The sequence below is a fragment of the Phocoena sinus genome, chromosome 12 (assembly GCF_008692025.1).
Source record: "Phocoena sinus isolate mPhoSin1 chromosome 12, mPhoSin1.pri, whole genome shotgun sequence".
Classification (NCBI taxonomy): domain Eukaryota; kingdom Metazoa; phylum Chordata; class Mammalia; order Artiodactyla; family Phocoenidae; genus Phocoena; species Phocoena sinus.
The window spans coordinates 20,371,729-20,396,087 of NC_045774.1; the positions used below are offsets into that span (position 1 = coordinate 20,371,729).

Consider the following 24,359-nt stretch of genomic DNA (forward strand, 5'->3'; position numbering starts at 1 on the left):
CCCTCAGCAAAGGCTCTTCTCCTTGCTTTAAGCATCTCTTGCACAATTCCCAGTCTTCTTACTCAAGCAGAGCATTGTTATCATCAGTCTCCAGCCACAATTTAAAAAAGAAAAGGGAAAAACAAGATGCTTGGCAACTGCTTACAGACTAAACGTCCAAAGAGCTTTGCGTGGTCTACAAGCTCCTTCACAATGTGAACTTGAGCTGCCTTTGCTCTCTTACTCCCTAATACACCTCTTTCCTGCACAATTCTTGACCCAATATCCTTCATGCTCCGCACCTCATGTCTTTATTCACCCTGGTCCCTATACCAGGAATGCCATTTATTTTGTCTCTGAATGTCAAAATCCCATGTAGTCTGCCTTCGTTCACTGTGGATGTAATCCCTTTCCTCGTTCTGGCTCCCCCTTACAGGTGGCGTGTACCTGTCCCGGAGCTTTTATTAGACTGTGCCTGGCCACACATGTTTTTAATATGGGAATAAAACTGATACCTACCTCACAAGATTATTAAAGTGAATGAAATAACACATGTAAAATACTCAGAAAAATACCTAGCATACATTAAGCACTTAATAAGTGTTTAGCAAGAGCTGTTATTATTTCATGGTTCATTCCCATTTCAATATCCCTAGACAGCACACAGCCCAGTACCAAAAACACACTGAATGTGGAAAACAGAACTTCACAAATTGATAGTAGATGGCATATGTATAGAAATAAAACTATAGTCAGGAGATTCTCACTTAATGATGTCAGCAATTAAACAAATAAGCTCATTATGAAATATAAGTTGAAAAGGTGCTTCAACAAATTATTCTCCATGACACTAGGCATTAAATGTAACACCAGTTTACATTTACAGTGATGTGGCTGGATTTATGATACCAGTTTTAGATCATAAAAATACAGTGACTCTACAGCTCACATTGTTAAACCTGTTCTTACGAAAACAGCACAAATGCAAGAAAAGCTTTACTCATCAGAGCTAGCCCAGGATGGCTGTTTGACAGGTCAAGAATTTTTTAAAGCTCATTCTCCCAGAGTTTAAGATAAACAAAAGTGATCCAAACAGATCTTGGTGTTTCCATGACAAGCCTTTACACTAGGTACCTACTTTCATTCGGGAGATTGTCTTATTGATCTCTTCTACATCCCCGACAGTGACAATGTTGGACTTCAGCATCTGGTCGATCAACACCAGCCAGTCGGCCAGTTCTGTTATCGTTTTATCCAGATCAGCAGGAACTGAAATTTCTGAAGTACGAGGAGACTGAACAGGAATATCTGATGCAGATGATGCTAGCACCACCTTTTGGACACCGGGATGAGCTGAAATAAAAAACGTAGCAAAGTATCAATAACACAGCAGGATAATCTGACTGTGGTGATGTAATGGTGACATGTATGTGTATCTATGTAAAATTTAGCTTAAGGAAAACAATTGAAACAGGTTTTTATTTTGTTTTTTTATTTTTTATTTTTTTTGCGGTACGTGGGCCTCTCACCGCTGCGGCCTCTCCCGTTGTGGAGCACAGGCTCCGGACACGCAGGCCCAGCGGCCATGGCTCACGGGCCCAGCCGCTCCGCGGCACGCGGGATCCTCCCGGACCGGGGCACAAACCCGTGTCCCCTGCATCGGCAGGCGGACTCTCGACCACTGCGCCACCAGGGAAGCCCACTTTTTATTTTTTAATACTGAAATGGCAATGGCATTTCCTGAATTATCTGTATGTTTTTGGTTGCCATAATGGCAATTAAACACACAGTCTCACCATATTCTAGGGCAGCAATAACTCAAAAGTAACTAATGTTGATATCAAGAGAAAATAAAAACTACATCAACCATGAGAAAATTAGGAGCGTTATTTTATTTTGTCAAGATGTTTTTGCTTTAATTGTAAAGCCATCTTATTTGTAATTTTCTGTTCTTTTTCACTTCCCTTTACAACATGAGCATTTGTCTCTTTTAATAAACATCACTGTGAATACCTATGTAATAATCTATGTATACAGTCTCTAACTTTTAGTTACCTCTTCCTACAGCTGGATTCTTAGACTACTCCTGAACTTTTTTACTTTAAAAAAGAGCTTTCATATATGGTCAACTAATATTTGACAAGAATATACAATGGAGAAAAGATAGTCTTTTCAGTAAATGGTGCTAAGATAATTGAACATTCACACATGAAACAGTAAATTTGGACCCATGTCTTACACCACTCGCAAAAAACTAACTCAAAATGGATTAAAGACTTAAATGTAATACCTGAAACCATGAAACTCCTAGAGGAAAACAGAAATAAAGCTCCTTGACCTGGGTCATGGTGTTGACTCTTTGAATACGCAACAAAATCAAAACTGAACAAGTGGGACTGCATCAAACTAAAAAGCTGCTACACAGCAAAAGAAGCCATCAACACAACAAAGTGAAAAGACAACCTACACAGAATGGGAAAAAAAATATGTGTAAACCGTATATCTGATAAGGGGTTAGTATTGAAATGTATACATATAATTCAGACATAAGAAATGAGAAAATCCTATCATTTTAGACACCATGGATGGATCTTGAAGGCATTATGCTAAGTAAAGTAAGTCAGACAGAGAAAGACAAATACACACGATCTCATATATGGTATCTAAAAAGAAAAAAAATTCATAGGAAAAGAGATCAATCAGACCTGTGGTTACCAGAGGTGAAGGGTGGGGGGAGAGGAAATTGGAGAAAGGTGGTCAAAAGGTACGAACTTCCAGTTACAAGATAAACAAGTACCAAGGATGTAATGTACAACATGAAGTCTATAGTTAACACTGCTGTATGATATATAGGACAGTTGTTGAGAGTAAATCCTATGAGTTCTCATCAGAAGGAGAATTTTTTTCCTTTTTTCTTTTTTTAACTTTATCTATATGAGAAGATGATCCATTTATGGTAATCACTTCACAGTACATGTAAATCAAACCATCATGCTGTATGCCTTAAACTTATACAGTGATGTATGTCAATTATTTCTCAATAAAACTGGAAAAAAACTGGGTGTAAAGAAGCATAGAACTTAACACAGGTGCAGCTATAGCCATCTGTCAAGGATATTTAAATTCTTATCACAACACTGCATCAGAGAACATAAAGAATAATATTAAGGAAATTGAACAAAAGTGTTTTTGCTCTTAGGCTTTGCCTACTTATCATCGTCTAAATGAGGTCTCTTGATATTCTTTTTAAAATTTCAATATCCTCTCAGCACACCTGATTTCCTCATGTGCTCCACGGCCAACCTCAGTGGTACAGTCTCTCTTACACTTCTCTATTTTTCTTCCAATATAGCATGTATTTCACTTATTTATTACGTGTATTTACTGATGAATCCCTGACACCTAGAACTACACCTGGCACATAGTAGGTGCTCCATAAATATTTGAATTAAAAAAAAAACTTGCAAAAAAAAAAAACAACAACAAAAACCAGAAAAAAAAAGAACTTGCAAGAAGTATCTTTTTGTGTATCCTTTACAGTTCTGATTGCCACCTTAGTAGAAATTTCCCAAAACAGAATTACTAGGTTAAAAAATACGTAAAAATTTAATGTATCTACTACTGATTGCCAAATTGTTTTCCTTAAAAGTTGGAAATTTAGACTTCCAGCAGTGTGTGGAACTTATGAACATCCTGCATCCACACAAAATTCTATCTCTGCGGACAAACACACATCTTTCACCATTGCTTCATTTCACGTCCTTTTGGTTACCAGTGAGGATAAATATTCTTCATGTTTGGTAATCAAATATGGTATAATTTATAACTGTATGTGTTCTTTATCTGCTTCCTTATCAATTTGGATGAACTCCTTATGCAAGAAAGATAAACCCCGTCACATTGCTGAAAACAATCTTTCTATTTTAGGATTTAATTTGTTTTCTTTCTATCATATAGATGTTAACAAAGTTCAGTTGAGCAAATCCATATATCTGGCTTGGGGGACTGAACTTACTCTTGTCTTCTCCAAAGGTTTGATATTTATTTCCTCTATATTTTTTGCTTGTATGTTTTTGTCTTATTTTGAACGGTGGGAGACTGGTAATTGTTTTTCTTTAGTTTTTATACAAGAGGTGGTTGAATTAATTATTAGATCTATCTAGACCCACTTTAGCATAAGGTATATTAAATGAGGCTTAAATAATTTTCTTAAAAATGTAGTCAATCTGTAAATTCAGCACAATATAAAAAAAAAATCCCAACAGGTTTGTGTGTAACTTAACCAAATTATACATTCAAATTTTGATTTTAAAATTAACATAGGAAAGAAAAGGGCCAAGAACAGTCAAAACATTTTATTTTTGATAGAGGGTCATGCCTTACCAGATATTTAGTTGTATTACTCAGCTAATGATGAATGATTAACCTCGTGTGTTACAGATCCCGACATTCAAACAGACCACTAGAAGAGAACAGCCACAGTGCATAGGTGGCAGAGAAGCCTGACCTTGGCAGAGACTACATTATAGATCAATGAGGAGGAATTTACTGGTCAATATATGATGCTGGGAAAAGTGGTGACCCATGGCTGCAGCGGGAAGATGATGGGACAGATTTTGACCTCACAGGCACCTTAGGAAAATTAATTTTCAGTGGAATTAAGGACCTGCATATGAAAACTAAAATTGTAAAATATAGAAGAATATCTTTACATCTTCAGAATAATAGAGGATTTCTAAAATAAATCACAAAAAGGAAAGCTATTAATAGATCATTAATGTTTAAGAATTCTGAAAATAGTACCACAAATAAAAATTTTAAAAGCCACAGTTTAAGGGAGAAGGTATTTGCAATGCACATTCCAGACAAGGAATTAGTAACAAAAGTAGTTTTTTCAAACTCAAAAAAAACATCAACCGGGCTTCCCGGGTGGCGCAGTGGCTGAGTCCGCCTGCCGATGCAGGGGACACGGGTTCGTGCCCCGGTCCAGGAAGATCTCACATGCCGCAGAGCGGCTGGGCCCGTGAGCTACGGCCGCTGAGCCTGCGCATCCGGAGCCTGTGCTCCGCAACGGGAGAGGCCACAACAGTGAGAGGCCCGCATACCACAAAAAAATAGAAGACCCAACACAGCCAAAAATAAAATAAATTAAAAAAAAGCAGTTTCTTCAAAAAAAAAAAAAATCAACCAACAATCCACAGAAGAGGAAATAAGAAAGACAATAAACATATTTTTAAAAGGCTCAAGCACACAGGTAATTGAGGAAACGCAAATTAAAATGAAGTGTCCTATCTCCACAGGTCACAGGTTCCAAATGTGATGTCTGGGGAGCTCTGGGTCCCTAGAGACCCTTCCAAGGGGTGTGGATGCCACAACTACGATCGTCATCATAATAAGTTATCTGCCTCTTCCTGCTCATTCCTTCTCAAATGTAGAGTGGCGTTTTACTCAAGGCTACATGACGTATGATATCACAATAGAGCGAATGAAGAAGCAGATACAAGAATCCAGGTGTCTTCTCTTATGGCAGAAATTTAAAGATTTTCAAAAATGTAATGTCTTATCACTTTTCTAATTTTTTTTGTTTTGGGAAATATACTTTCTTATGTTAATATCTTATGAAATATATTTTATTAACAGCATGTTTTTTATTATTGTTATTTTAACAACTTAACAAACAACTTTTGAAATTTCTCGGTTTTACTTTCTAATTAGGTAAATATTGATAGACATAACTCACACAAACAAAAGGTCTTTGGGGGTAATCAATAATTTTAAAAAGCATACAGCGGTCCTGGGAATAAAATGTTGGAGCGCTGTAAACAACGTAGAACAATGAGAAGCCTCACATTCAGCTGGTGGAAGGGTAACCTGGAACAACTAGTCTAGGCAGCAGCTAGCAAAGTAAAGTTGCCCGTATTCACCACGATCACCCCAGTGATTCACCACCACATACCCTAGAGAATAGCTCATGCATCATTCTGCCCGATCCTCACTGTCACTTTTTGTGCTTCTAAAAAATTGAAAACAACCTAAATATTCATTCACTGTTTCATCAAATATCTATTAAGAACTTATAATGTGCAAGGCACTTGACTAGATGCTACAGGTATGGGAATGTGTAAGACAAAGGCCTTGACCTCGCAGAGTTTGCATTCTGGTGGGGGTGAATGGATATACGCCACGAAGTAAAACCAATGCAAGAAGTTGGAGAGAAACAGGATGTATCTTGGAGAGAGACGGGATGTATCTGACATAGGGTGGTCAGGTCAGGAAAGGCCCATCTAAAAAGGGAATATTTGAGAAGAGAACGAACGAAGTGAGTGTGTGAAACATGCAATATCTGAGGGAAGGACATTTGGGTAAGAAAGAAAGAAGAAACAGCAAGCACAAAGACCATAAATGGAAATGTTTTTGGCATGTTAGAAACAGCAAGAAGACCAGTGTGTTTGAGGCAGAATGAACAAAGGAAAAAGTGATAAGAAATGGGATTACAGAGACAGGTAGCAGACAGATCATACATGGTCTTCTGGACCATGGTAAGATTGGAGAACTCACCTATGTATGATGGAAGTGATTAAAAGATTGAAATCAAAGGAGTGACATCAAACCTGTTTCTAAAGCATCACTTAGCTGCTATCAGAAGAACAGATTATCGAGGAGTGGTAAGATAAGAACAGAATCAGGACAGTGAGTTAGGAGAATTGTTCACTTCAAAATGTCCCCAGAAAACTATTTTCCAGTGTCCTCACCTTGCCTCTTCCCTTGCCTCCAGCAGCATCTGGTTCTACTCTGGTCCCAGGAAAGGCTAAAAGTCTCACCTCCCATGAGAGGGAATGCCTTGCACACACTGGGCAGTGAAATATGTCTTGTGTTTAGAGAAGATGTTCTTTTCAAATGATTGAAAGCAGAATAAGAAATCACAACTGCATTGTGTTTTAAATAAGTTTTTCTAATTCACATACAATGCTTGTAATCATAAAATTTTGTTATGTACAAAAAATTTTGTAAAGAAATAAACTGTATCTTACCAGCAATTCTTGTCTGAGCAACAGAACAGGGTTCCTGGATGTGTTCCTTCAGCGCACTAGGCACTTCTCTGCATATCTAGAGCATCAGGCCAAACAGAAAGAGAAGGATAGTATATAAATAAAGACGATTATATATTCTGAAGAGGAAGCGTTCTTCTAAATGATAATGCCGCCGCTTTCCACCCCCTCAGTGCCTAAGCTTCTGTGTCCACTTTCACTAGCCACTATCCACTGCAGTCTTGCTTGACCCCCAGCTCCACCAGCATCAAGAATGTCATCCAGTCCTTAACTGCCTTGCCCCTTTGCAACATTTAATGCTGCCACTCCCTCTCCCTTGAATTTTGTTAGTATTCTACAATCTTGATTTTACTCCCACCTCTCTGACTGATCTAAGTGTCCTTCCCCAGCTCATTTTCCTCTGCCCATCCACCAAATACCAACATTCTACAGGGTAGGATTTTTGGTCTTCTAACCCTCGATACTGGCCTCTCTCCCTGGGTCCTGGTTTCTAATGGTTTCACTTATCACGCGGAGTTTTAAGAGGCTGAAGACTTCTCAAAACGTATCTTCAGTCCAGCTTTCCCTGTCAACTGTACATTCAGACGTGTCCAAGTATGGATTCATCACCTGCCTCCTTGACACTCTCTTCACAAAGTTGTCTAATGACTCTAACTATTTTTCCAGATCAGTTACCCTGATCTGGATGGTGGGCTTTGCTCAGAGGAGTTACGTGATGTCCTGATGTCCTAAGCATATCCATCCTTGGGTTCGCTCCATCCATCTCTGTGGTGCAGCTATAGTGATCTTTCAAAATGTAACTTGTTTAAAACCCATCAACAGTTTCCCACTGCTTTCAAGGTGGTGAAATAGCTTTAAGACAGAACTTGAATTCCTTGTGATGCATGGTGAGGCCCCCAGGTCTCTGCAAGCATCTCTTGTCCTTCCAATTCATACTGAGCTACTTCCAGGACCCAGATTCACTCTCTGTCCCCTCTAGACCCTTTCACTTACTGCTTCTTTTCCCTGCAATGCCTTTTCCTCCATTCTCCATCTGACCAATACTCATTCATCTTTTATCATCTTAGCTTGGATATAATCTCCACAAACTTTTCCAGGGTTATCACCCAAAGCCAGGTAGGTGCCCTACCTTTATGTCCCCACGGATACCTCTTTGTTATAATTGTTTATCTACTTGTCTCACCCACAATAAGCTCTTTGGGTTAGAAGCATTTTCATGCTTTACTGTATTCCTAGTTCTTAAAATGGTGCCTGGCATAAAATGAGAGTCTGGTAGAAACCTAATAAGCGAATGAATAAAAGCATGAATGAATGAAATATCTCAGATTAGTATTTCTTAAAATGTATTTGTTGAAATTCTCTACAGAGTAAGCATTGCTTCGTCTTAGACATTCGTAATTCACATAATTAGTGTAAAATCTATGTGAAGTCCTGTGATAAAGGAAGGTTTGGCTCTGTCTAACATCGTGCTCCCAAAGTGACCACCATACCCTATTCTACACAATACCCATTGACATCCTCTGTGTTAAATAAATACATGTGCTCTGATTGAATATGCACACGCTGAGTCTGGCATGTTTGACACAGGGCCAACAAGTCTGGAAAGCAGCACAGGGAGAGAGAGTAGCAGATGAAGTCAGAGAGATAACAGGAAGCCAGAACATGATGAACCTAATAAGTCACAGTGAGGACTTTGGCCTTTACTCTGAATGTGATGGATACCATTAGCAGGCTTTGTTCAGGGGAGTTACTTAAACTGAGTTATGGGGGGGTTTGGGGTTTTTTTTTTCCTGTAGTACGCGGGCCTCTCACTATTGTGGCCTCTCCCGTTGCGGAGCACAGGTTCCAGACGCGCAGGCCCAGCAGCCAAGGCTCACAGGCCCAGCCGCTCCACGGCACATGGGATCTTCCCGGACCAGGGCACGAACCTGCGTCCCCTGCATCAGCAGGCGGACTCCCAACCACTGTGCCACCAGGGAAGCCCCTGAGTTATGCGGCTGCTTTCTTGAGAAGAGACTGACAAAGGGAAAAGGAGGAAACAGGAAGAGTAGTGAAGTGGCCATTGTAGGAATCATACAACAAGAGATGACGGTGGCTTGAGACAACTTAGTGGCCACGGGGTAGTGAGAAATGGTCAAATTTATGAAGTTTCACAAACCTAAGAAAAGCCGAAAGAATTGCCCAAGGAACACCCATGTGCCACTCAATATGTACAATTGTTAAAATTTTGCTGTATTTGCCTTATCATGTATCTAGTCATCTAGCCATCCATTCAAACCATCCATCAAAGAGACAGGTATTTTGAAGGAGAAGCTGATGATAGTGACTCCAAGGTTTACGTGTTTGTTTGTTTTTAATTGAGATATAATTCACATGTCATAAGACTGAGTCCAGGGTTTTTGGCATAAAACACAATAAGGATGTAATTACCAGTAACTGAGGTGGGAGAAGTATACTAAGGCACAGGAGGGAGGTGGAGATCAGGAGTTTGACTTTGTATGTTAGTCTGAGATACCTATTAGACACTGAAGTGAAGATGCCGAACAGGCAGCTGTGATGAAGTCTAGATAATGAGAGAGTCCAGGCCAGAGATACAGATGTGTGAGTCATCAGTAACAGTAACTCATCAAGACGGTAATTCTCAAGCAGAGAGGCTAGATCAATAAAGCACCTAAATCATTAGATATAGAATGAGTGCTATCATTTTAAAAGGATAGAGAGGTAGGAAAATGACTGATATGGGACCTATCCAAACCAGGGCAGAAACATATCCATTCAATGCCCCAGACAGACCTCACACTCTGTTATGGTATGTACCCAAGCCAAAATATACAGAAATCTATTACTTTATCTACCTCTGTTTCAACTGCAAAAAAAGTAACAGTATGAGAGAAAGGACTTTATCTTAGTCATATTTGTAGCCACATACCATTACATCCCACGTGGAACCTAGTAAATACGTGTTGAATGAATAAAACCATTAAAAATAAATCTACGTATGTGAAAAGTCACATGCAACAGCACAAAGTTATTTTAATGCTTTCATTTTCAGAGTATAATTATTAGCACTCTACTGCCTAATTCTAATATATACTCATTATTTAATATAGTATATAATGTATAAATCTCCTAGGCCAAAAAAATTCCATGTAAAATAAGTATTCTTTGAGAACATATGCTTCCATCCATGACAGATGAAAAAAATATAATTATCAATATTAGTAAGCATTAATAAAATGTGCCCATATTTGGGTATACTTAAAGGTAAAACAGTTGCCTGGTTCCACTTCTTTAACAACAAAATCAATAAACATGAGGAAGGTGTCGCAGTAATTCTTAACACACACCTTATTCCATGTCGAATTTACAGTTCTCAAGCTTTCTGAAATTTTTTCTCTTTCATGTAAACTCAGACTTTTATCTGAAAGCAGTTCTAATTCAGTTCTGTTCAGCCATTTGAGTTTTTCAGCTTGATCATCCATCTCCTGGATTAAGTCCTGAAGGAGTCAGAAGAGGGGTATGGTTAAAAGGTTGTCATACCAGGAAAAGATCAAGAACTGTATTAGGAATCTCTTTGGGAAATACAGCAAGTTCCCTACACATGAACCTTCAAGTTGCGAACTTTCAAAGATGCGAACATGCGTGCCAGCCCCTGTGTGCCAGCTGTTGTACTGGACTACTGTACTTTTCAAGGTACTGGACTGTAAAGATTAAAAGTGTTTTCTTGGGCTTCCCTGGTGGCGCAGTGGTTGAGCGTCTGTCTGCCGATGCAGGGGACGCGGGTTCGTGCCCCAGTCCGGGAAGATCCCACATGCCACGGAGCGGCTGGGCCCGTGAGCCATGGCCACTGGGCCTGCGCATCCGGAGCCTGTGCTCCGCGACGGGAGAGGCCACAGCAGTGAGAGGCCTGCGTACCACAAAAAAAAAAAAAAAAAAAAAAAAAAGTGTTTTCTTTATTTTTTGTGTTTGTTTTTTATGTACATATTATCCGTGTGAAAAGTATTATAAACCTATTTCAGTACAATATTATATAGCTAATTGTGTTAGTTGGGTACCTAGGCTAACTTTGTTGGACTTACAAACAAATTGGACTTACAAATGAGCTCTCGGAACAGAACTCCTTCGTATGTCAGCAACTTATTGTACTCCTATAAATGTGGACCTTTAATTTCTTAAATGGAAATAAACTTCTAAGAAGCCTGAACTTATCTTAACAAACTGTAACTAATTTGGGAATGACCTCCCACCTTCAGTGTGCATTGTGTGTACATGAACTACTACCCCTGACCCCCTGTCTCTTAACAGGGTCATATTATATCATATTTACATCGACAATTTAACATTCTGTTCTTTGCTAATAAAATTATATCTATTCTAATGAAAGGCCAAAAACCCCAGAAACAACAGGAGCATTTTATGCATGCATCTCTATCGTATCTCTACCTACCCTAATATACTGTCCCATCCCCTGTGACTGCCCCCAAATTGTTTACAAAAGGCATATTCCAAGAAAACTACTGAAATTTTTAGATAAGACAGGAGCAAGTTTGTTAGATATTTGTCACATTTTGAAAAGAAAACTTAATAATTGTTTGCCATGTATTTTTCATCAGTATTAAAAGTTTCTTTCCCATAATACCTCAGTCATACTCCTTTAGAAAAAATCTCTTATCAGATTAGTGGGTATCCTTTTAGGTATACTTTGTTGCACACAGATGTGTGTATCCACACTCACACACAATTTTTTTTGTTTAGTAAAAATGTGAGCACATTATGCTTATTGTTCTACTACAAGTACTTTAATTCTTAGCACAAAAATATAAAATTTGTGGATATAAAAATGTATGGATATTTGGGTATATGAACATATCTATATACTTTTATGTATTTTTATATGTTGTATACCTATACAACTATATACAATTCTTGTTGGTTGCAGATCAACAAAGAAAATTTGATTAATACAACCGTGACGCTAAGTCCATAGTAAGCTGCAGTGAGTTACTCTCAACTCACTTTGAGTCTTCTTGTAGGACTCAGTTTTATAGATAGTAATCAGTAATTATCTTCTAAGTCCCAAAGCAAAAACCTATACTTCCCAGCATTATTATATTCTAAAATGATGACGTCTGTTTAAAATATTCCAAAAACCTTTGGTCCAATACTGAGACCACATGACTTATTACTTTTATGTGTGTGAAGCCTTACCACTGCAAGAATAAAATGACAGCTGCTCTTTAAAATTAAAATTAAAAAAAAAAAAAGATATTCCTCTTTAAAGTTCACCACATTTACCACAAAGGACAAAGTTTCTTCCCCTTTTCTTCTTCAGTCATGCAGTATCTTATTTGCAGTGAAAATATTCATGCATCAAAAAGCACTGGCAAATATAGAGACAAATAAACCACTTACCGTTAATTCTTGCAGGTTTTCTTCCAGCTCAGTGGTTGATCTTTTTTGCACAGCATTCTCGGCCTTTGTTAACCAACAGATAATCTCATCTAGTCTTTTTCTATAATCCATCACCTGCTTACTTTCTCCTTTTAACCTAAAAGATTATATTATTGAAAAATACTGTGAAAAAATATCCAGTTAACTAGAACATTATATATTTGCATTAGATATTCTGACTAAATATGTCATACACACAAAATAATTATTATAATATGTATTAATTATTTTAATATGTATTCGTAAATGAGTGTTAATAGTAATACATATGTTCCGCAATACCAAAGATTATTTGCAAACATAAGAATAAGATTTCTTCCTTCATTAAATTAAAAAACATTAAAACTAAATAATGTTGTCTTCTCTCATAGTGAAAACCTATATAGAAATTTAATACAAAGGACTTATTTTAAGCTAGATACCACTGTACAACATAATGGAGGTTTTAAAAAGAAAACATGAAAAATGTCTTTATCTAAAATAATTAAGGAAAAATACATAATTCTTTATGAGTACTCCATGGATATAGAAAAGTATCATTATATGACATATTACTCACGTTAGGCTGCAACTATTACTCTACTTTATTCATAGGAAAGAAAGAACAAAGCAAGATACTGAGAATGGGAAATTTTTACAAATTTTCTTTTCTTTTACAAGAAAGACAAGAAAAAACAGAAATTTGATTAGCTCATTAAAATAAGTATTATATTTGAATAAAGCACCAAGTTCTAAAAGAAAATCTAGAAAAAACAAAGTCAAAGTTTTAAAGGCTATAAGGAAACAAATAGTCATATGAATATAAAAAAAACTGCCTCAATTACATCTTTTTAATGTTATAAGAATAACATTTATAATTATATAAACCATCTGTCAAAAGATGAGAATATGACTAGAACTCATATGACAAACAAGATTATGTATTTTTAAGAAAGAGTTTGAAAGCTATTTAGAGCTTGGTGGTGGTATCATTTTTATAGCTGCTGCTATTAGCTGCTGGTTTAAAAATAGAAAGCAATTTTTTAAATGAATTACATTATGTCATCCCTAATAAGAATTTACATTTTTTATGGCTATGACTTTTTCTTTTTAATCACAAATAAACTATTTTAATGTTTAAAAAACTGATAAGGGAAAGGGGGGAGGAATAAATTAGGAGTTTGGGATTAACATATACACAATACTACATACAAAATAGATAACCAAGAAGGACCTATTGTATAGCACAGGGAACTATGCTCAATATTTTGTAATAACCTATAAGGGAAAAGAATCTATCGATAAAAAAGAATATATATAAACTGAATCACTTTATGGCACACCTGAGACTCACACAATACAACATTATAAATAAACTATTCTTCAATTAAAAAAAAATTAATGACAATCACTACAAAATCACAAGTTTTCATTTTTAAGTATCCATCAGGAGAGAACACTGCTTCAAGATTTAAAAAAATAAATAAATAAAGCAATAGTACAAATTGTTTAGACTACCAGTACCAAAACAGGTAATTTACCCTCTGTATGGAAGAGTCTTTAAATAACAACTTTGGAAACAACTCAAATACTACTATAGACCTTGTGTTTCAAAAAAAAAAAGTTGTAATTTAAATTTCCAATGTTTCATAATCATGACTAATTTAGTATTTTGAAAATATATCTATGAAGAAAACTAACATTACCAAGTAATTTCAATAAGACGTATTTGAGTCACACAAAATTTTCATCTGCAAACTAGCTAAATATAATCTACATTTTAAATGTTATCACTAAGTAAAAACAAGTTATAGATTCACGTTCAAACAGTAGGTAACAATTGCTCATTAAGGAATAACACCATAAGTTGCTGAACTGTGTAAATATTTAATGACTGGCACTCAAAACAAAAATAAATTGAGCTGTTTCTCAATGACTGATAACAGTACACATAATAAGCCCATAAAATTGCAAGGTGGCCCCAATTTGAGATAAATTACAACCTGAAGTAAAGTTAAACATGAATTTATGAAAACAAATATTGTTTTAGTTAAAATACAAGATGGGGCTTCCCTGGTGGCGCAGTGGTTGAGAGTCCGCCTGCTGATGCAGGGGACGCGGGTTCGTGCCCCGGTCCGGGAGGATCCCACATGCCGCGGAGCGGCTGGGCCTGTGAGCCATGGCCACTGAGCCTGTGCTCCGCAACGGGAGAGGCCACAGCAGTGAGAGGCCCGCATACCGCAAAAAAAAAAAAAAAAAAAAAAAAAAATACAAGATGCTGGAGAAGAGATTCATTATTCTTTTCTCTTCCAAAAATTGAGCAAAACATGTATTAGCTTCACCTTGTTAGTCCCAGGAGCAATAATTACCACATTCCACAGAGAGCCATTTGAAATTGATTAGAGGAATTCCTGCAGTTATTGTTAATGCTATGCCAGCAGGTACATCTTTTTCCTTAAGACCTGAGAGATAGATCATTTTCAAGCTAGAAGGACTCTCCCTGCCGACTCACTACCATGGCACATAAATCGTATGGGACCTCAGCTTCCAATCCTGCCCCTGGTCCCCTGAAGCCTCCTCACCACCCAACCTTCACAGATTTCTTACCTGGCCAGACTATCTAATGCCTCCCACCTTGTCTGTTCTGTGCCTTTTCCCTACAAGACCATCCGTAAGGGGAATTTATGGAAATTTGCTGTAAATGCTTCAAAACCAGCTTCAGGATCCCTCCCCTGCGATGCCTCAATTCCACAATCCATCACCCCTGTGTCTGTGACAACACTCTATCTTCTTAATAATGTGTCATTTAATCACATCAGATCATTTTTTCCTTTAAACATTTTCTTTATCTTAGTCTCTCTGAGTTCCTTAGTCGTTCGTGTTTACTACGAATAGTCAGAGAATAATACTTTTTACAAACACCGTCTCCTTTAGTCTTCATGACACTCCTCTAAGAAGATATCCTAGTTTTCATTCACAGGGGAGGAAACTTGGCCAGTGAACTCTGAGGTCTTCCCAAGTTTTACAGGCGTAGTATTTAAGAGCATAAGTTAGCACTGTCACTAATTTTCTGTGAGACCCTAGACAAGTTACTTAACCTCTCCTCTCTGAGCCTCAGTTTCCAAAGCTGTACAATGGGTCTAAACAGTCCCCTCAGAGAGTAGTTGTGACGATTAAATGAGGCCAAACCCTGTCTCTTCCACATGGCAACCTCTCAACCAAGACACACAAACTATGATTTGACTCCTACCAAAACACACAAAATAACAGATGATGTTATTTTATAAAAAGCAGCCATAAGCCAAATATTCACAAAGTTCAGTATTTTATGTCATACTATATACTTGATAAAGTAGTAGATTAGCCTTTAACATAACAATAGCTTATCACTAAATTACCACCATTTTCTCTTAAACCTTTAAAACTGGAGACTAGAACTGGAACAAAAATTACGGGTTGTCTATATACTCCCGAAAAATTAATATAGTGAGCCCCTACTTTCAAAATCTGTCTTAAATGGCGCATACTAAATAAATATGCCACCTTTTTTAACAGAGTTAAAATTAGCAGGAAAAAAATTACCTGGGACTTTTTAACCCGAAACTATCATTAACCCGCTCCCCCCAAAAAAGGCCATTAATGAGATGAAATGTATTAAGTAGGAACCATCCATTAAAAATTGTCTCAAAACATAACTTCAAATAACTGTACAGTAATATATAAAATAATATGTGTAATGTTGAGTATTATATTCACTGGTAATCAAACGTGTTTGTAATCAGAAGACACCCTAATAAAATCTGGGGCATTGTAACATAATCTGACATAAAAACGCACAACGATACATTATATTTATTATGGCACATAAATGAGGAACTGTACTATGTGCTCAGCACTGACATATAAGGTGTAGGACACCCTTACACAACAAGAACTACCGAGTGAGAGGGATTACTCATGAAGACCCGGAGGCCTAGTCAGGAAACGAGTGAGGGAGAGGCCTGACCCTGAATCCAGATCTTCAGACTGGGAGTCAAGAGTGTTCCTCCACCTACTTCAAGTTTCTGCCACATAGTCGCCATGTCATAATAAACAGGAAAAAGAGAAATAAAGGGTTTTTTTGACATGCATGATATCTGAGTAGAAAAGTAAGACTACAGACAGCCTAAAGACACAGAAAGAGACAACGTCCTAAATATACAGAACATGGACATTGGAGGTCTTAAATGTCAATAAAACTCCTATTGTATTAACATCAGACAATAAAAGAACCTGGAACTCATTGGGTCGTATCTCAAAAGGCTCTGCCCAAATACCTTCCCCCCATGCCCTCGAATTATCATGGCTAAATCACCTTGGCCGCCGATCCTTCACTTCTGCAGCGATCGCACCCCAGCGTTGGTTTAAACCTGCCAGCTTGTCCTTCAAGAAGCTTCCATCTGTTGGGGAGAGTTTCTGTACAATCCCATCCCCAGTTCTGTTTAGTGCTGCAAAACTGGACTGGTGGCTGCCGATGCCCTCCTCGAGCTCCTGTGACAGAGAACAACTCAAGATTAACTCCACTTCTAAACTAAACTGTTCTGAGGTAATGAATCCACCCAGGAACCATCGGTGTGGTGTCAATTTAAGTGTTAGAGAAACAAAGCCCTGGAAGGATATTTTACGTATATGAAAAAGGCATTTTTAACACTTCAATTACATTTCATTGAACACATTAAATGAAATCTATTTTGAAATCTAACCCACTCTCATGAACGTCATCAGGCAAGATAGAGTGGAAGAGGACAGCCTAATAACATAAATCCCTGCTGTTTACATTGACGCATAAGCGTCAATCATGTTTGATTGAAGTGAATTGCCTATCTCCTATACACGTGCTGGAAAGTGTCTCTTAAAAAAATTTTAAACCCTCTACCCCTATATACCATTACGTCCTACCATATATAAGTAACCCTCAATGTGCATTTTACTGAGACATTGCTTCACTGGTCTGTAAATTTTTAAGCAACGGATTAAGAAAGGATATTTTAAAGTCAAATTTAAGCACTTCTCTGTAACTCTAAAAATAAGAAAAAATGCATTAACATATTTATGAGAAAAATAAAAGCATTTTCTAACTCCTCAGAAGCCTTCTACATAAAATATATTTTAAAAATTTTATAAAAGAGAAAATATTTTCAACAATGGTAAATTGAAATGTTGCTTGCTTTCAACCATTATTTTTAACAACCCATTATTATCAGCAGAACTGATTTAGCTATTGTGTTATATTTTCCCAAGACTGAATTAGACTTACATGAGCAGCTGTCCTGATATAGCTCAAGAATAGTATACTTTTATCACAATGATCAATGATACAAAGAAACATAAGATGCCTAAGTGTTTAAGTATAGAAAACAGAGGTGAGGTATGCAGGTATCGTTCTGGCCTTGATGCAGTCTTGAGTACAAAATTTTACAAGTGTTATTCTAAACATAAAATTTTTAAAATAAAATTGTTTTTCACATATTCCACTAAAGAGTATTTTTTTATTTAAATTTCTTTAAAATCCTAATTAAAAATTGAAATAACCATTTTCTCTTAAACCTTTAAAACTGGAAACTAGAACTGGAACAAAAATTATGGGTTGTCTATATACTCCCGAAAAATTAATATAGTGAGCCCCTACTTTCAAAATCTGTCTTAAATGGCACATACTAAATAAATATGCCACCTTTTTTAGCAGATCCTCATTCTCTGACAGAAAGCACTCACCTGCTGATGTATCCTGGCTTTCTCTAAGTCCAGGCCACCATCTGGAGCAAAAGCATCAGCCAGCAACTCTTCAGCTTCCGTTATCCACTGTGTGAGGTCATTGAGGTCACAATGGAACTGTCTCCATTCTTCCACAGCCCTATCGAAATAACTAGAGGACAACAAACAAAATAAAATAGGTTTCCCAACTTTCCAGGACCGTCTAGAAGCAATTTTCTAAAATGAAAATTCAAACCTCATTTAAACTGAAAGCCTCAAAATGAGTGAATTCACAGCTCACTGCTCTTTAAGACCAGTTTCCGTAGTGGATTACAGTTAATGATTCCTCTTAGAGAAACATGCATCATACCAAGAGCAAAGCAATCTGCATACACCACCCCACCCCCCATACTCGTGCACACATACACATACACTAGGCAGCGTTTTAACTGAAAAGACAGCCTTCTCTGGCTTGGAAAATCAAGATAGATTAGCTGCAGGCATGCTAACCCACCCAACTTTAAACACTTAACATTTCAAACACCATGAAGTGTAAAATATGATTAATTACTCTATTCTCTTAGGAAAAAAATAGCGTGTTTTACTTCCAGAACACTTAGTTCCCAGCTAGAACAAAACCCAAAAGGCCAAAACACTTCAAAATTTCCTTGCAGTATACTGTTGGTGGGAATGTAAATTGATACAGCCACTATGGAGAACAGTATGGAGGGTCCTTAAAAAACTAAAAATAGAACTACCATACGACCCAGCAATCCCACTACTGGGCATATACCTGGAGAAAACCATAATTCAAAAAGAGTCATGTACCACTATGTTCATTGCAGCTCTATTTACAATAGCCAGGACATGGAAGCAACCTAAGTGTCCATCGACAGATGAATGGATAAAGAAGATGTGGCACATATATACAATGGAATATTATTCAGCCATAAAAAATTGAGTTATTTGTAGTGAGGTGGATGGATCTAGAGTCTGTCACACAGAGTGAAGTAAGTCAGAAAGAGAAAAATACCATATGCTAACACATATACATGGAATCTAAAAAAAAAAAGGTTCTGAAGAACCTAGGGGCAGGACAGGAATAAAGACGCAGACGTAGAGAATGGACTTGAGGATACGGGGAGGGGGAAGGGTAAGCTGGGACGAAGTGAGAGAGTGGCACTGACATATATACACTACCAAATGTAAAATAGCTAGCTAGTGGGAAGCAGCCGCATAGCACAGGGATATCAGCTTGGTGCTTTGTGACCACCTAGAGGGGTGGGATAGGGAGGGTGTGAGGGAGACGCAAGAGGGAGGAGATATGGGGATATATGTATATGTATAGCTGATTCACTTTGTTATAAAGCAGAAACTAACACACCATTGTAAAGCAATTTTATTCCAATAAAGATGTTAAAAAAAAATTTCCTTGCAGTCTATTATCCCTGTGTTATGGACTGAATTGCATCCCCCCTAATTCATATGTTGAAGCCCTAACCCCCAACATGACTATATTGGAGACAGGGTGTTTAGGGAGGTAAGGTTAAATGAGTTCAGGTGGGTCATTAATCCCATAGGACTGCTGTCCTAATAAGAGGGAGAAACACAAGAGATATCTCTCTCTATGTCTGCCTCTTTCTGCCTCTCTGTCTCTCTCTCTCTTTGCAAGAGCACAGAGGAAAGGCCATGTAAGGTAAGGATACTGTGAGAAGGTGGCCATCTGCAAGCCAGTAAGAGAAGCCTTACCGAAAACTAACTCTTCTAGTACCAGCCTCCAGAACTGACAGAAAATAAACGTCTGTTGTTTAAGCCACCTTGTCTGTGGTATCTTATTATGGTTGCCCTAGCAGACTAACATACTCTGTGCAGGGACTAATCCAGTGTGTCCCATTGACCTGAACACAGCACAGGATGGGAGTGCCTGCAAAGCTCAGGTTAGGCAATGAAACAAAGACTATCAAGACTTCTATTCAAACATAACTCCTTTAGAAATGAGATAAAGCCAAACTCCAGTGCTTGTCATATTTGGAACATATAAGTGTAAAAAAGAAAAGCTCTGTTGGATTGGGATCCTAAAGAATTTCCCTCTGCCTCTTTGTTTAGAGTAGTGGTACCAGGAGAAGTTTAGAAGAGATCTCTGAAATTTTAATGGTTCTACTAAAATGTTTATATAATAAAAAGATAATATTATTATTTTAAAAAATAATAAAATGGTCCCTGACATTGCTAACTCCTAAATAATCTTTATGTTTCCTTCTTCCATGAAAATCACTGAATAAAAATTCCATTAATATTTGTTGAGTGCCCACAGGGAAGCAATGTTCTATTGGGCATAATGAAAATAAGAGCACTTCAAACAAAACACTAAGAGAATATATTAAGACAATCTTCATTAGTCGGCACTCAATAAATATTCATTAAATGAATGGTTCACGGATAGATAGGTATAGGTATACATAGGTAGGTGGATGGGTGAAGTCTTCTATGATGAAACTCAGTTTTAAACACTTTTTAAATGATGGAAAAAGAATGACTGATTAAATTAAGAAGGAAAACTATTCCTGGTAAAAGATGGAATTCTGAGTAAGAATCAGAAAGCTAGGAAGGTAAAGAAGTAAAGGAAATTTTAATCAAGTTTATGTGAAATGAGTGAAGAAAACTTGTTTTTGAGCAAGTACGTATATGGTATTAGAAATTAGGCCAACTGGAGAACACTGTTAAAAAGCTTCTAAGCTCAAAATAAGAAGTCTGAACTTTGTCCACACAGCAGTGAGAGGCACAAAGAAGATGCAGAGGATAAATATCTGGGAAGACATTCTTAGGAGAGAAGATACACAAAGATCCAAGGATCTAAGATGAGAAGGAAGAAATAACTGGCTTATTTCTCCACTGTTCCACTGTTCGTCTAAGATGGTTCTAAAATTACTTGTTAAGGAAAAATATGAAAGCTAATGACATGAACCATTACAATGGAGGCATAAGGGACTTCTCAAAGAAAGATACCTGTTTATTTTCATGGTATTTATCTTTTACCACAGGCCAACAATCCTTTAAAAATTTTGTAAGCAAAACAGCACAGAGACCTGGCATAGACAAATGACTTGGTGGTCACCCAGGTGTCATTATGACCGATAACAGTTATGACAGCACAGGATATTTGCCATTGCCTCGATGTTCTATGAAAAGAAAAGAATAGAAAGGAGTGCTCACTTGTTGCTTGTAAAAGTGGGCACATAGGAATGAGGAAAAATAAACATTTTAGGATAGGTTACCAAGGTTGGAAGAGAAAAACTAAATAAAAATTAGGAATAAGAATAAGAACATAATCAACTAATACATCCAAGTGCTGGGCTAAAGAAAATAAGAGAGACAACCTCCTAGCAAGTGAAATCTAGTAAACACAGAAAACAAAATAATAAAATAAAAATGTGATAGAGAAGACTTTTACATAAGAGAATACTGCTCTGTGCTCAATTTAAAAAAACTATGGAATAAAGTATTTTCTAAAAAGTTAAAATTTTTATAATCAAGTAAATAGCATGAATATCTGCAATCAACATTACTAATCATAACGTTCTTGAAATTCTGCCACATTAGCCAGATGCTTATATGCAAATAGGATAATTGAAAAAAAGAAGAAAAGTTATCATTATATACAAATGATGTGTCAGTATACTAAGAAAGGCCAAGAAAATCAAATTTATACCCATACTCACAGGCATACACTCACACGCGCACGCGCACACACACACACACACGCACAAACACACACAGTGCAGAAAATGCAGAAATAAGCTACCATACATCAACTCTACACTAACCAACAATAAGAAAAGCACAAAACTACCAAGTAATAGTCCTGGGGAGAAAGATGCTGACAAATCTTAAAAATCTTACTGAGGACACAGAAAAGGACCCAAATGAGTGAAAGACTACATTTCAAATTCATCATTTTTTCAAAAATTGATTGAGATGACTAAAATTTTACTGGAATAATAAATACAGAAAAAGAATATGAATTTTAATGTTAGAATAATTAGAGAAAATGTACTGTGCTGAATGAAAAAATTAATAATGCTTTAAAAATGAAAATGTTATGGTATTAGACTAAAATTAGACTAAAACTAATGGTGTGAGAAGGCAGAATTAGCAAAATTAAATAAATATGAAGTTGAAATGCCTTTAAGTTTATGGTAAAGAAGTATCACCAACAATAATGGAGAGTTAAATTGTTCAGCAAAAAATATAGAGAAAATTGGTCGTTTATTTAAGAAAAACACAGCAAAATAGAACAGATTAGTGTTTCTTAACTCAGGCTGCATAAAAAAGTGAGCTGGGGAGTGTTTAAAAAGTAGGGATGCATGGCCCCTACTCTTGCTACTAAAGAGTTGCTATTTACAGACATAGAGAACAGACTTGTGGTTGTCAAGGGGGAGGCGGGGAGGGACGGGTTGTGAGTTTGGGATTAGCAGATGCAAACAATTATATATAGAATTAATAAACAACAAGGTACTACTTTATAGCACAGGGAACTATATTGTTAATGGAAAAGAATTTTTAAAAAAGAGTTGGTGTATAGACCCACCAAACTGGAGACTTAAAACAAAATACATATCAAAATAAAATTCAGATGGTTTCGTTTTTACATGTAAATTTTAAACCAAGCAAAATTGTTTTAAATATATATAAATATTTAATTACTCTCACAACGAAAAGGTAATTTATATGCATATAAACAAAATGAAATTACAAAGGAAAAGACATGATATAATTATAGAAAATTAAAATTTCTATATGTCAAAAAACACCATTAACAAAGATAAAGGGTACATGGAAATCTGTGAGTAATTAAGCAATGAACAAAAAATATGAATGGTTAATATTCTTAATATAGAAAAAAGCTTTTGCAAATTAAGAAGTAAATAATAATACTATGATAGAAAAATAAGCACAGAACATGACCTACCCATTAACAGAAGAAATAACACTGGTGCCAATAAACATATGTAAAAATATTGAAATTTTGCTGATAATCAAAGAAACGAAAATCATACTGAGATGCAATCCATCACTATACAACTGGCAAAGGTCTAAAAAAAAATCTGTCAGTGTTAACAAGGGTTCAGTAAGAAGGAAACTTTCACATATGCTGTTGGCAGAGTTATAACGACCAATACTGTGATGCAACCTAGAGCCTTAAAATGTTATTATTTTTTAACAAATTAGTCTTCATCTAATAATCAAGCCTAATTAAAGTCAGAAGTATGCATAAAGCTGTATGTAAGAGGATATTCTCTAAATGTACAGAGAAGTTTTTAAAAATCCATACAAAGAAATATACCAAAAGATTATTAAATGTTACCTTTCCAAGGATTGCATAATCACGTGAAATATGTAAGCTAAAACAAAAAAAAGATGATGAAGAGCATCATGCCTATTTTTGTGTGTATGTCTCTAAGGTTTTCCGGTATATTTTTCTGTGTTAACATTACTCTTACACTGTAATTTATATTGAGCTATTTCACATCATACTTGACTTTCCATACATACACAGCTACCATCAAAAGTCTTACCAATTTTTGTTTCTACCTGTTAATAGGCCTGGTCAAAAACTAGAAAGAAGGAGGCTCAAAAACATTCTATTAAACTGAAGGTTATTTTTTTTAAAAAGGCTTTGGGGTTATATATGGATTCCAGTTATCTGTAGCTGTCTCTGCTCTTCACTCACATTAATCATCAAGTGTGTGGAGAAACTGAACATTACTGAAAATCCTTTTCAAGATTTTTAAAGAAAATGGACACTATTCAGATACTAAAAATTAAAGGTGCTTCCTTTTCTCCATTGTATATGTTTGCTTTCTTTGTCGTAGATTAATTGTATGTGCGTGGGTTTACTTCTGGGCTCTCTATTCCATACCATTGATCTAAATGTCTTTTTCTGCCAGTACCATACTGTAATGATTACTATAGCTTTGTAATATAGTTTGAAGTCAGAGACCATGATACCTCCAGCTTTGTTCTTCTTTCATAAGACTGCTTTGGCTATTCGGGGTCTTTTGTGGTTCCATATAAATATTAGCATTATGTGTTCTAGTTCTTTGAAAAATAACATGGGTGTTTTGACAGTGATTGCACCGAATCTGTAGATTGCTATGGGTAGTATGG

At 36.5% G+C, this 24,359-nt stretch overlaps 1 protein-coding gene across 3 annotated transcripts in view; it reads right to left on the reverse strand.

Annotated features, from left to right (window-relative positions):
- Window positions 1-24,359, reverse strand: part of UTRN (utrophin) — a 561,071-nt gene that overhangs the window by 265,154 nt on the left and 271,558 nt on the right. For all 3 annotated transcript variants that reach the window (XM_032650818.1, XM_032650820.1, XM_032650819.1), the window contains 6 exons: window positions 18,213-18,363; window positions 16,813-16,988; window positions 12,441-12,576; window positions 10,376-10,525; window positions 7,011-7,086; window positions 1,118-1,332 (listed from right to left, as the gene is read on the reverse strand). In XM_032650818.1, coding sequence (XP_032506709.1) covers window positions 1,118-1,332; window positions 7,011-7,086; window positions 10,376-10,525; window positions 12,441-12,576; window positions 16,813-16,988; window positions 18,213-18,363 — 904 coding nt within the window. The remainder of the gene's footprint in view (window positions 1-1,117; window positions 1,333-7,010; window positions 7,087-10,375; window positions 10,526-12,440; window positions 12,577-16,812; window positions 16,989-18,212; window positions 18,364-24,359) is intronic.